Source organism: Schistocerca nitens, chromosome 11 (genome assembly GCF_023898315.1).
Source record: "Schistocerca nitens isolate TAMUIC-IGC-003100 chromosome 11, iqSchNite1.1, whole genome shotgun sequence".
Taxonomy (NCBI): domain Eukaryota; kingdom Metazoa; phylum Arthropoda; class Insecta; order Orthoptera; family Acrididae; genus Schistocerca; species Schistocerca nitens.
The window spans coordinates 212,004,209-212,018,569 of NC_064624.1; the positions used below are offsets into that span (position 1 = coordinate 212,004,209).

Consider the following 14,361-nt stretch of genomic DNA (forward strand, 5'->3'; position numbering starts at 1 on the left):
ACCAGACAGTGTTCTACCTAATAGGCACAACCCTCCACAGGGTGTTCTAGTTGTGAAACTAGTTGAAAAGGTGAAAAGTGTTTACAGTAGCGACTGTATAAGTCTTTGGTGCAGGTGGGAACAGTCACCACGGCACATCCCGTTCTCTTGCAATCCCCCCCCCCGCCCCCCCCCATCTCTACCTCTCGTGTGCTCTACCCCCTGCACTCCTTTCGTTTCGTCGTGCAGCCTCCGATCTCTCTCTCTGAAGACCACCACCACCACCACCACCACAACCACCACCACCACCACGCTACCCCTCCTCGCCTCCCCTACCTTCTCCCAAGTGTGTCTACCCGTGTTACTGCCGTCGATAATCGGCAGTGTCACCACGAGTCTGCACTTTCGGGTGCCCGTGCGGTCACGTGTACAAACGTGCGTACTTTTGGTAGAGAAAGTGCGAGAGCTCGGAAGCTAGTGCAAATACAGTTTTCTGTCGCAAGTTTCTATACACTGTACGTCAGTCGGCTATAGGCGAGTGGCTCCCTTTCCCTTATCTTATGTATTGTCCGTTTAGGAGTTTCCATTGTTGTTATACTTAAACACTGTACAGTTATCGTGAGTCTGAATTTATCAATCACTATGCAAAGTTCACAGTGAGTAAGTAATAAGCATCTGAAAGTACAATTTTTTCTCAGTCATTGCCACTTGTAGACTTCTCGAAACTTCGTCGACTACCTAACAGATCGAAACGAAAATATCTGTTCCGACACTGACAATGTTGAGTGCTTATGGAAAAAGTTCAAGGCAATCGTAAAATGCGTTTTAGACAGGTACGTGCCGAGTAAAACTGTGAGGGACGGGAAAAACCCACCGTGGCTCGACAACAAATTTAGGAAACTACTGCGAAAGAAAAAAGAGCTCCACTCCACAATTGTAAACGCAGCCAAAACCTCTCAGACAAACAGAAGCTAAACGATGTCAAAGTTAGGGTAAGGAGGGCTATGCGAGAAGCGTTCAGTGAATTCGAAAGTAAAATTCTATGTACAGACTTGACAGAAAATCCTAGGAAGTTCTGGTCTTAGGTTAAATCAGTAAGTGGCTCGAAACAGCATATCCAGACACTCCGGGATGATGATGGCATTGAAACAGAGGATGACACGCGTAAAGCTGAAATACTAAACACCTTTTTCCAAAGCTGTTTCACAGAGGAAGACCGCATTGCAGTTCCTTCTCTAAATCCTCGAACGAACAAAAAAATGGCCGACATCGAAATAAGTGTCCGAGGAATAGAAAAGCAACTGGAATCACTCAACAGAGGAAAGTCCACTGGACCTGACGGGATACCAATTCTGTTCTATACAGAGTACGCGCAAGAACTTGCCCCCCTTCTAACAGTGGTGTACCGCAAGTCTCTAGGGGAACGGAAGGTTCCAAATGATTGGAAAGGAGCACAGGTAGTCCCAGTCTTCAAGAAGGGTCGTCGAGCAGATGCCCAAAACTATAGACCTATATCTCTGACGTCGATCTGTTGTACAATTTTAGAACATGTTTTTTGCTCGCGTATCATGTTGTTTTTGGAAACCCAGAATCTACTCTGTAGGAATCAACACGCATTCCGGAAACAGCGATCGCCTGAGACCCAACTCGCTTTATTTCTTTACGAGACGCAGAAAATATTAGATACAGGCTCCCAGGTAGATACCATTTTCCTTGACTTCCGGAAGGCGTTCGATACAGTTCCGCACTGTCGCCAGATAAACAAAGTAAGAGCCTGCGGAATATCAGACCAGCTGTGTGGCTGGATTGAAGAGTTTCTAGCAAACAGAGCACAGCATGTTGTTATCAATGGAGAGACGTCTACAGACGTTAAAGTAACCTCTGGCGTGCCACAGGGGAGTGTTATGGGACCACTGCTTTTCACAATATATATAAATGACCTAGAAGATAGTGTCGAAGTTCCATGCGGCTTTTCGCGGATGATGCTGTAGTATACAGAGAAGTTGCAGCATTAGAAAATTGTAGCGAAATGCAAGAAGATCTGCAGTGGATAGGCGCTTGGTGCAGGGAGTGGCAACTGACCCTTAACATAGACAAATGTAATGTATTGCGAATACATAGAAAGAAGGATCCTTTATTGTACGATTATATGATAGCGGAACAAACACTGGTAGCAGTCACTTCTGTAAAATATCTGGGAGTATGCGTACGGAACGATTTGAAGTGGAATGATAATATAAGATTAATTGTTGGTAAGGCGGGTACCAGGTTGAGATTCATTGGGAGAGTCCTTAGAAAATGTAGTCCATCAACAAAGGAGGTGGCTTACAAAACACTCGTTTGACCTATACTCGAGTATTGCTCATCAGTGTGGGATCCGTACCAGGTCGGGTTGACAGAGGAGACAGAGAAGATCCAAAGAAGAGCGGCACGTTTGGTCACAGGGTTATTTGGTAAGCGTGATAGCGTTACGGAGGTGTTTAGCAAACTCGAGTGGCAGACTCTGCAAGAGAGGCGCTCTGCATCGAGGTGTAGCTTGCTGTCCAGGTTTCGAGAGGGTGCATTTCTGGATGAGGTATCGAATATATTGCTTCCCCCTACTTATACCTCCCGAGGAGATCACGAATGTAAAATTAGAGAGATTCGAGTGCGCACGGAGGCTTTCAGACAGTCGTTCTTCCTGCAAACCATACGCGACTGGAACAGGATAGGGAGGTAATGACAGTGGCACGTAAAAGTGCCCTCCGCCACACACTGTTGGGTGGCTTGCGGAGTATAAATGTAGATGTAGATGTAGAAGTGTAGCTCACTCACCTATGTTAAAATAGTGAGGCTGCCACATTTTAAGACGCTGGTCGTCACATTAAACTGTGAGGTAATAAACGAAAAACAATTCTGTAACGTCTTGTATTTTGTACATCATTTAATAACAGCTGAACACAATGAATAAACACGGGAAGAAGAATATAGGAAAAGCTCGACGAGGCAGAGGCGTAGAAAAGACGTCGGTAAGTTGGGACACTACATCCCTCACTCGACAGCTGTGGTGACGAGAAGGGTGTCTGACCGCGGAGTTAAATGTCGCAGGTCTGCAAGGAAAAAGCTGCACGGGATTTTTATACACTTTCTTATAGATTTCAACTTAGTACAAACAAAAAACACACCAAAAAAATTGCACCAGGCAATTTTTTTGTTCCAGCCAATTTTCTGTTTATATTTAGCATAACATTCCTAATAACTAAATTTTAAGCTATTCATTTTTATTTTAAAAAATAACGTTTTAACCATGTAATGGTCGGCTTTTTTAAAGCAAAAAAATTGTTAAGGGTCGAAGAGAGTAGGGTTGGAGGGAGATGTGTAAAGTAATTTCTGTGTTACGAGGAATGCCACACGATCCTGTCGAAACAGGTTAAACTTGTCTACAGTGGGCAGTACGTGTTTCGGCATGTCATTTGTGGTACTAGGAATAAACATAAAGAACCTGCTGTTATATCAGATCGTGTTTCAACAACCTAAAAATGTTCAGTTAATCACTGGCCATTGAAAACCTCACTCAGTTTATACTCAGCACTCGAAAGCTACTGTGCTCGTGTTTTTATTTCTGGAGTACGGCTCATAGAGGCCAGATAATTTGTCCCGCATGCTACTGTTATGTTTCTGGTGAATACACAGTGAAAAGTCAACAAAGAGACTTAAAGTGAGTTTGTCAAGAAAGTTTATTTTGCATATTTTAAACTGAAACTTGCAGATCAGGACAAGGGAGTCTTATTTGGTCCCCTCTTTTTGAAAGCAATGGCAGACAAGGAAAAAGAAGAGTGGAGCTCTTTTGAGAATGTAGAGCACAAGTTTCTGGGAAATACCGAGGGTTCCGACTACAAAACCACTGTATGACGCACGTCAGCAGTGTACGAAGCTGGAGGATGTGAGGTGAGCTAATATTTCAGTTCTTACACTCCCGTATTGAGTATTTTCCAGAAAAATGGGAACCTACAGTGTAGCACAGAGTGGAAGATCGCACCGGGATGTCTGCAAAATACGGAGAGACAGTACCGAGAATGATGTAACATCAATACGTTAGCAGACTACTGCTAGCTGCTCAATTAAGAAACCAAAGAAGGAATTCTGAAATGATTTCATAAAAGCACCAATGAGACAAACAAAAGACTGCACGAGAAAAAAAGTAGAAAATTGCGTACAAATCAGAAACAATTTTTCATTATTAAAAAATATAATATGCAGAGTCCACCGTAGAGGTTCATAAACACTAGCCCGAACAACAGCCGGCGGATTCAGCCAAACGTCGGTCGCCAACGCACTCACATCGGGTCTGTCATCCTCACCAAACCGAGGATTTGGGACCGACGGGTTTGGGCATGTGGAATCACAGTTGACTCTGACAATGGGCCAGGGTCACTCCTGTTCCGCTGTTCAAAGCGGTGTCTTAATAACAGTTTCACTGGCAGATATTACGAGAAACGAGGAGGATTTAGTAGTGGCCTCACACGGAAAAAAATCGAAGGAAAAAATGACACAGGTGGATGACGTCTCTTTTAAACCGTATAAAGCAGTGTGATGGGACAAAAGCAATGTCCACCTTAAAACTGAATTGCAATACGGGCCACTTCATATATTTTTTGCAAATTGGAGATACAGATTTGGAATTGTTACCGAATTCTGTGGGCCCTAAAATTTCCAAAGATTACACCCTTTTTAGGAAAGCTGTACCTGCAGCAAAACTTTATCCAAAGATTCCATTTTCTTCTTCACATTGTGCACATTATTTTCTAATAGCCCATTTACTTTCCTTTAAGCGACTAATGTTCAATTTTTTTTTTTTTTTTTTTTTTTTTTTTTTTTTTTTTTTTTTTTTTTTTTTTAAATAGGACCCCGAAAACATTCCCACACACGATAGGACTGTAAGTTTAATGCTATCTCCGTATTTCACTCGATAAACACATATTTTTAAGACACTATAAATACATACTCATTTAAGGGACACTACGTAACCGACAAGGATTCGAGCCAGTGTCCACACTAGGAGGCGGGTCCCGATCTCGACTCGACACCGAGGCTCCAAAGTTAAAACCGCAGTCGGAATCTCGACCGACGCCTACTGCTCCGTCGGCTACAATTTGGCACCTTTACAAAATTAGCAAATCTCGACCGATAAAGCGGCCGGTTGCCGTGTTTACCACCTTAATAAATAAGTGTTTATATTAAAAAAGTTGTTGTAATTTTTCGAGAAAGTTTACGTGATGGGATATTGTGGAAGCTGTTTTCATAATCTGTGACCTTCAAACCGTACAATTCGTGCAAAATATCCTGCGCAGTTTTTTTTCCAGACCTGTATAATGGAATAAAGGCTAAGGAGAAAGAGGAGGAGCGAGGCAGGCAGGAGGCAGAGCTGCGGGCGTACGCACCAGCTTTGAGTAGTGGTGCTGGCAGTAGCCGCAGTACTTGACGTTGTCCAGGTAGTTGCCCGCCTCCTCGCAGAGCAGCCCCAGCGCCTGCGCGCACGTCACGTGGAACTGCTGCTTGCAGCCCGACCGGTTGCACTGCATGCACGCGCCCACGGTCGCGCGCCCGCCGTTGCCGCCGGGCCCCGCCTTGCCCTGCTCCTCGCAGATGTAGCACACCTGCCGACAGGGGCGCGGGCCGCCGTCAGCGGGTCACTCGCACGCGCGTCAGGGGGGAGGGGGGGGGGGGGAGTGGGAGGTCACAAGCCGGCACGTGGGGCGCCGGCACGGGTCGCGGTGGGACGTCCGAGGAGGACGTCGGTGACACACTCTCGACAGAATCGTCGAGGAATTTGTTGTGGGAAGTTTGGGGATATTGCGGAAAATTAAATCTGGACGGGAATCGATTTAGAGGAACGATCGGCACGTAGTTTACAGAATGTCGACTAGAATATTTCTAAATGAAAGAAAGTGGAGTATCGATAAAACAAAAGAAAATGTTTTACATCTGTACTACAGCTATAAGATATGCTACGGTTGTTTTTTTAATATTTCTTTAACTACAGTGGACTTCGAGAAATGCCTCGTCCTCTGGCAATACCTACACGCGATTGAGCTATTCTCGATATATATATCGTGAAGCGGAATTCCACCGACAAACTTTTGGAGGTGATAGTATGGATTAAAAATGGGAAAAGAAGTCTCTAAAATGCATATGTTAAGAGCTGCGAGCACTTGTTCATCTCTGATGCTGTAAAATGTGTCTCTCATTGCACCCTCTTTCATTTTCGTATTTTGGGAGGAGGTCTTACGGACAAAAACAAGAAAAACTTCCCGTAAACGTGGGCTCCAAAATGTATACCTTAACAGCTGTGACCACTTGTTCAGTAGAAGAAAAGTGTTTCAAAGTAGCAAAGAGGAACAAGTACCAGGTATGCATTTTAGAGCCCTTGTTTACTGGACTTCTTTTTTTTGTTTTTGTCCATACTCGAACTCTGAAAGTTTGCCAATGGATTTCTGGTAAAGATGATGTCACTTACCAAACAAAAGCGCTGGCAGGTTGATAGACACACAAATAAACACAAACATACACACAAAATTCAAGCTTTCGCAACCAACGGTTGCTTCATCAGGAAAGATGAAAGGATCTGGGTTTTAAGGGAGAGGGTAAGGAGTCATTCAAATCCCGGGAGCGGAAAGACTTACCTCAGAGGGAAAAAAAGGACAGGTATAAACTCGCGCACACACACACATATCCATCCGCACATACACAGACACAAGCAGACATTTGTAAAGGCAAAGAGTTTGGGCAGAGATGTCAGTCGAGGCAGAAGTACAGAGGCAAAGATGTTGTCGAATGACAGCTGACGTACAAGCGGTGGCAACTTGAAGTTAGCGGAGGTTGAGGCCTGGTGGATAACGAGAAGAGGGGATATACTGAAGGGCAAGTTCCCATCTCCGGAGTTCTGACAGGTTGGCGTCAGTGGGAATAATCCAGATAACCCGGACGGTGTAACACTGTGCCGAGATGTGCTGGACGTGCACCGAGGCATGTTTAGCCACAGGGTGATCCTCATTACCAACAAACACTGTCTGCCTGTCCGTTCGTGCGAATGGACAGTTTGTTGCTGGTCATTCCCACATAGAAAGCTTTACAATGTAGTAGGCAGGTCAGTTGGTAAATCACATGGGTGCTTTCACACGTGGCTCTCCCTTTGATCGTGTACACCTTCCGGGTTACAGGACTGGAGTAGGTGGTGGTGGGAGGGTGCACGGGACAGGTTTTACACCGGGAGCGGTTACAAGGGTAGGAGCCAGAGGGTAGGGAAGGTGGTTTGGGGATTCCATAGGGATGAACTAAGAGGTTACGAAGGTTAGGTGGACGGAGGAAAGACACTCTTGGTGTAGTGGGGAGGATTTCATGAAGGATGGATCTCATTTCGGGGTAGGATTTCAGGAAGTCGTATCCCTGCTGGAGAGCCACATTCAGAGTCTGGTCCAGTCCCGGAAAGTATCCTGTCACAAGTGGGGCACTTTTGTGGTACTTCGGTGGGAGATTCTGCGTTTGAGGGGAAGACGAAGTGGCTCTGGTTATTTGCTTCTGTACCACCTTCTAATACCATGTCACCCTCACAACACCCCCACAACGACCCCATTGAGTTTTATTTACATTCCCTCCGCAAACATGCCTTTGCCCCAGCCAGATTACGCTCCCATATTTTATTTTCTCAGGCTTGTCTGACATTTGGCATTACCCCCAAAGGCCTCACACTTAAAGTTCCCCTCTCTGGCTGTAACCCTTCTTTCCATCAGTCCCTATACCAGTTCCAAACTGAACAATCCATTGCCCTCACCCACCTAATTCTTCACCTACACATCAACTCAGCCAATGAACACACCCGTCAACTCCTATCCTTAATAAAAGTCCTCAATCTTTCCTCTCCCACATCCACACCGGCTGTTCAGAGCATCCTCCTACAGGCCAACCGCAAATTAGAACAGCATGCCACCCTCCACCTCAAAAAACTATCCAATCTCCTGTTTTCCCACCACCGGAAAGGCAACTCACTCACCCTTCACAATCTTTCCAGCAAACCTCAACCTCCTCTCATTGCACACAAACCCAGTCTCTCCCATCTACTCGATCTCCCACTTCCAGCTCCACTCCCTCCAAAAACTTCAAAATTCCAATCAACACAATCTGGAACCACAGCACCGTAATTCAGTAGTTAACCTTTCCTCCAAACCTCTCTCCCAATCCGAAACCTCTGTCCTATCCAAAGGCCTCACCTTCAGCCCCACTCCCAGATTCAACCAAACAGCCCTCATCAAAGATTTACTGTCCTACACCCGTACTCTCTGCTGGAAATATCACTTTGCCACGAAGAAAAATGATCCTAATCGTACTCCTAATGATCCAACTCCCCAGGACACTATCCAAATTGAACCCTGCCTGGAACAGTTCCGTCCTCCGTCACAGTGGGACCCACCTCCTCTTCCTCAAAATCACCCTCTCCAAACCTTCCAGGAATTTCTGACTTCCAGCCTTGCCTCTCAATCCTTAAAAAACCTTAATCCTACTCCCAACATCACCACTGCCGAAGCCCAGGCTATCCGTGATCTGAAGGCTGACCGGTCCATCGTCATTCTTCCGGCGGACAAGGGATCCACGACCGTGGTACTCAATCGTCGGGAGTATGTGGCTGAGGGACTGCGTCAGCTTTCAGACAACACTACATACAAAGTTTTCCAAGGTAATCCCATTCCTGATGTCCAGGCGGAGCTTCAAGGAATTCTCAGAACCTTAGGCCTCCTACAAAACCTTTCACCTGACTCCATCAACCTCCTGACCCCACCGACACCCCTACCTTCTACCTTCTTCCTAAAATTCACAAACCAAATCATCCCGGCCGCCCCATTGTAGCTGGTTACCAAGCCCCCACAGAACGTATCTCTGCCTACGTAGATCAATACCTTCAACCCACTACATGCAGTGTCCCATCCTTCATCAAAGACACCAACCACCTTCTCGAATGCCTGGCATCCTTACCCAATCTGTTACCCCCAGAAACCATCCTTGTAACCATTGATGCAACTTCCTTATACACAAATATTCCGCACGTCCAGGGCCTCGTTGCAATGGATCACTTCCTTTCACGCCGATCACCTGCCACCCTACCTAAAACCTCTTTCCTCATCACCTTAGCCAGCTTCATCCTGACCCACAACTTCTTCACTTTCGAAGGCCAGACATACCAACAATTAAAGGGAACAGCCACGGGTACCAGGATGGCCCCCTCGTACGCCAACCTATTCGTGGGTTGCTTTGAGGAAGCCTTCTTGGTTACCCAGGCCTGCCAACCCAAAGTTTGGTACAGATTTATTGATGACATCTTCATGATCTGGACTCACAGTGAAGAAGAACTCCAGAATTTCCTCTCCAACCTCAACTCCTTTGGTTCCATCAGATTCACCTGGTCCTACTCCAAATCCCATGCCACTTTCCTGGATGTTGACCTCCACCTGTCCAATGGCCAGCTTCACACGTCCGTCCACATCAAACCCACCAACAAGCAACAGTACCTCCATTACGACAGCTGCCACCCATTCCACATCAAACGGTCCCTTCCCTACAGCCTAGGTCTTCGTGGCAAACGAATCTGCTCCAATCCGGAATCCCTGAACCATTACACTGACAACCTGAAAACAGCTTTCGCATCCCGCAACTACCCTCCCGACCTGGTACAGAAGCAAATAACCAGAGCCTCTTCCCCTCAAACCCAGAACCTCCCACCGAAGTACCCCAAAAGTGCCCCACTTGTGACAGGATACTTTCCGGGACTGGTTCAGACTCTGAATGTGGTTCTCCAGCAGGGATACGACTTCCTGAAATCCTACCCCGAAATGAGATCCATCCTTCACGAAATACTCCCCACTCCACCAAGAGTGTCTTTCTGCCGTCCACCTAACCTTCATTACCTCTTAGTTCATCCCTATGAAATCCCCAGACCACCTTCCCTACCCTCTGGCTCCTACCCTTGTAACTGCCCCCGGTGTAAAACCTGTCCCGTGCACCCTCCCACCACCGCCTACTCCAGTCCTGTAACCGGGAAGGTGTACACGATCAAAGGCAGAGCCACATGTGTAAGCACCCACGTGATTTACCAACTGACCTGCCTACACTGTGAAGCTTTCTATGTGGGAATGACCAGCAACAAACTGTCCATTCGCATGAACGGACAAGGCAGACAGTGGTTGTTGGTAATGAGGATCACCCTGTGGCTAAACATGCCTTGGTGCACGGCCAGCACATCTCAGCACAGTGTTACCGTCCGGGTCATCTGGATACTTCCCACTGACACCAACCTCTCAGAACTCCGGAGATGGGAACTTGCCCTTCAATACATCCTCTCTTCCCGTTACCCACCACGCCTCCACCTCCGCTAATTTCAAGTTGCCGCCGCTCGTACCTCACCTGTCATTCGACAACATCTTTGCCTCTGTACTTCTGCCTCGACTGACATCTCTGCCCAAACTCTTCGTCTTTAAATATGTCTGCTTGTGAGATGTCTGCTTGTGTCTGTATATGTGTGGATGGATATGTGTGTGTGTGCGCGAGTGTATACCCGTCCTTTTTTCCCCCTAAGGTAAGTCTTTCCGCTCCCGGGATTGGAATGACTCCTTACCCTCTCCCCTAAAACCCAGATCCTTTCGTCTTTCCCTTTCCTTCCCTCTTTCCTGATGACGCAACAGTTTGTTGCGAAAGCTTGAATTTTGTGTGTGTGTTTGTGTGTCTATCGACCTGCCAGCGCTTTCGTTCGGTAAGTCACATCATCTTTGTTTATATATATATGAATGAACAATTTTTAATTGTGTTATAATTTTTGCTTATATTATACACTCTCAATTGTTATTTTTCAAATAAGATCTCTTTTTCTTTATGGAATACTGATACGTGTGTCAAAGATAAGGTTTGTTAATTGACTTATATTATATGTAAAATTTAGGATAGTCTTTTGTTCTGAATTATCTACGACCATTAAGAATTTTGTCGAAGGTTTCCACCTTTTTTCCCCCTCCCGAAGGTCGTTCTTCATCTTTTACGCATTATTCAGATTGTTTGCCGTAAGTCTATAAATTTCTATTTCCTCTAAGATATTGGAGTGTCTTCCTTTTTTGCCTCCAAGAAGGACAAAAACATAAGTAGTAAAATCTACTGTAGATAATTCAGAACAAAGAGAATCCTAAATTGTACATATAATATAAATAAATTATCATCGAAGAGACAACAAACCTTATCTTTGACACATAAATCACACTTGTAGCAACCGCGTACAAATATCACAAATTTAAGTTGATCATGTTTGAAATACAAAATTTAATATGTCTTATTTTATGTATGTATGTGCGTGTGCATGAGTGCACACACACACACACACACACACACACACACACACACACACACACACACACACACACACAGATATATGCTGGAATGTACGTTAAGTACGGCCCGAGAATGAGCCATCGCTCGAAACTGATAACAACAGATAAAATATAAAAAAGTTGCTCTGTTGGATATTATTACAATAGGACGCACTTCGTAAAATTTGTTGAGGTCGCAAAAAACTGTACAGAAGAAGAAGAAGAAAAAAGAAAAAAGATACGAGGACGTATACTGCAGCACGAAGAGCAAGAATTGTACTTCATATACAGATAAAAAGGCGAGGTATTATTTCATTTATCTGACTAATTTCACCCCTCAGATACAAGTGTCCTCCGATATCTGTCACCGCGTGGCAACACGGCTGAGTCTGTGTCAACAGTGGTCTAAGTGGTGCTCTTTTAAAACACTAATGTTTTCCCACAGGGGAGACGAATATCGGAGAACTCCTCCGATCACACGAGTGAAAGTAATCCGGTATCGCACGTAACACACAGCTCGTACATTAGGCAAAATAAAGCAAACTGCTTTCACCCTTCACGAGACAGACTGAGGCTCACCTTGTTGAATCTCTCCGGGGGCACGAGCTGCAAGATGATGGGCTCCATCGTCGTCACATTCCCGAAGCGCACTTCGGGGATGTACAGCGCACACACCACGTGCGCCCAACCGTTGTTGTCCGTCCGCTTCAGCGCACCGTCCCGGCTCGGGCACAGCTCGCACCTCTGCGCAGACGTCGCGAGTTCAGGCGGGCACACTCTGGGGTCCACACTTCACAATAAAACTGTTTTGCCCGTTAGGCGCCCGCAGGACTCGAGGTAACACTGAGGAAAGGGAGAGGGAGTAGATGGAGACGTGATACTGTAGGACGAATCTGACAGAGCACCGAAAGACCTGAGCCGAAATGAAGTCACCGGGGTAGACGACACTCTGTAATTACCCAGATCCTCGGGAGAGCTAGGCGTGGCAAAACTACTCGATGCTGTTACCGGACTGTCAATTTAATAAGTCGGTGTTGCAAAATGCTGAGGGCAGTTAGTTACAGGATGTAGAAGATGACCTGGGGGAAGGCCAGCTCGGGTTCGCGGGAATACTGCCCCGGTGACCTCTTGTGAGATAAGAGTGAAGCATTTGTAGATTTAGGGAAGGTTTTTGACAGTGCTTACTCGAGTACACCCTCTGAAATTCTAAAGTTAGCAGTAGTAAAGTACAGGGTGCGTAAGATCGTATATAACTTGCACGAGAAGCAAACTGGAGCTATAAGAATCTAACGAAACGAAAGAGAAGCAGTGGACGAGACGGGAGTCGTTCACGTAGCTTACTCCATTTTTATTTGATTTGTACATTGGGGAAAAGGAAGTAAATCTGACAGATACAAAATAAAAAGTTTGGGATTAGCAGACTAGTCTGTAATTCTGAGAGATAGCGAAGGACTTGCGAGACCTGTCAAATGCGACGTTTAGTGTATCGAAGGGAGGTTATACAGAAGTGAATTACATCGAGGAAAAACATTACATTAACTTTGAGGACATTGGACCCACATAATGTGTAGTTAAAATTTTTTTATCCTTATCTGCATTTGGAATTTTACCTCATTTGTGCTTATTGTACAACTGGGTAACAACAGATTTCTTGTAGCCACTGGCAACAGCAATTTGTTGCAATATGTTTAACTCTCTCTCTCTCTTTCACCTCGTCATTTACCCAGAGTCTATTAAGTCGTGTAATCGCAGAACGAAAAAAGGCCACTTTATGCTGAATACAGTCACTGGAATCTTTCCCAATAATGACATCAGACTGTGCCACTTTATGAAAGATAGAGAAGCCTACACTTTCTCCATGTCTAAATAAAAAAAATATTATAAGCACCACTTTAAGGAACATAGAGCTGAGCTAATAAGACAGCATTCTTCCAGTATTTAAAGAGACAAAAGTGATCTACAAAGTGGTATCAAGTTAAGGACGGAAGTGCTGCATCGTGTGTGTAAGGGTTTACGTCTCCACTCTTTATGAGGGTCACCCCAAAAGAATTGCACACTCTTTTTTAAAAAATCCATCTTTTATTCTACATGTTTGAAACTTTTACTGTGTGTAGATACATCCTTTAGGAACAATATTTTCATTTCTCCACATAATTTCCATCCCTCTCAACTGCCTTACGCCATCTCGGAACCGACGCCTGTATATCCGCACGGTAAAATTCTGGACCGACCTGTTGGAGCCACTGTTTGGCAGCATGCACAAGGGAGTTACCATCTTCAAACCTTGTCCCACAAAGAGAGTCTTTCAGTTTCCCAAAGAGATGATAGTGACACGGAGCCAGGTCAGGACTGTATGGCGGGTTTTTCAGTGTTGTCCATCCGATTTTGTTATGGCTTTCATGGTTTTTTGACTGACATGTGGCCGTGAATTTTTTAATGCCAACACTTTCAGTATTCTGCAAACACTTCCTTCCCCTGTTCACTGTGATGCATCTGTCAGCAGTCACCAATTCGTTAACTCTTTGCACATTGTCCGGAGTGTGTGCAGTACGAGGCCTGCCGCTGCGAGGACAATCCTCAATATTGTCGTGCCCGCTTTCATCACGTAACCTTCTCGCCCACCGACTGTATTTTTACAAAATTAGTGTGCATTTCTTTTGAAGTGACCCCTGTACAAGACTTGGGAGATTTTCTGGGAAACCTAAAGGAACCTGATAAAGCATCGAATGAGCACATTGAGTTTCACTTCGACCATTATTTTGCACTGTTTAAAAATGAGGAATAGTGCTTCATTGGGCTCTTCTAATTCTAAAATACTTTAGAGTGATTAACTTTTGAGTTTTAATGGTTTTGTTACACTCTGTCATTATTCACTTCCATCTTGATCATTACTTGACCTTATGTCCTCTATGCAACACCTCCTTCGTTCCAACCTCCCCTTCCCCTAGCCAATTTTACTTTTGTGCAGCTATGCAGCAGCAGTATTCTCTTAACGGTTTGG

General features: G+C 45.2%; 1 protein-coding gene across 1 annotated transcript in view; it reads right to left on the minus strand.

Annotated features, from left to right (window-relative positions):
• Positions 1 to 14,361, minus strand: part of LOC126212795 (protein AF-17-like) — a 117,386-nt gene that overhangs the window by 81,893 nt on the left and 21,132 nt on the right. The window contains exons 3-4 of the mRNA XM_049940197.1: positions 11,940 to 12,104; positions 5,400 to 5,615 (exon numbers count right to left, since the gene is read on the minus strand). Of these exons, the coding sequence (XP_049796154.1) occupies positions 5,400 to 5,615; positions 11,940 to 12,104 (381 nt within the window). The remainder of the gene's footprint in view (positions 1 to 5,399; positions 5,616 to 11,939; positions 12,105 to 14,361) is intronic.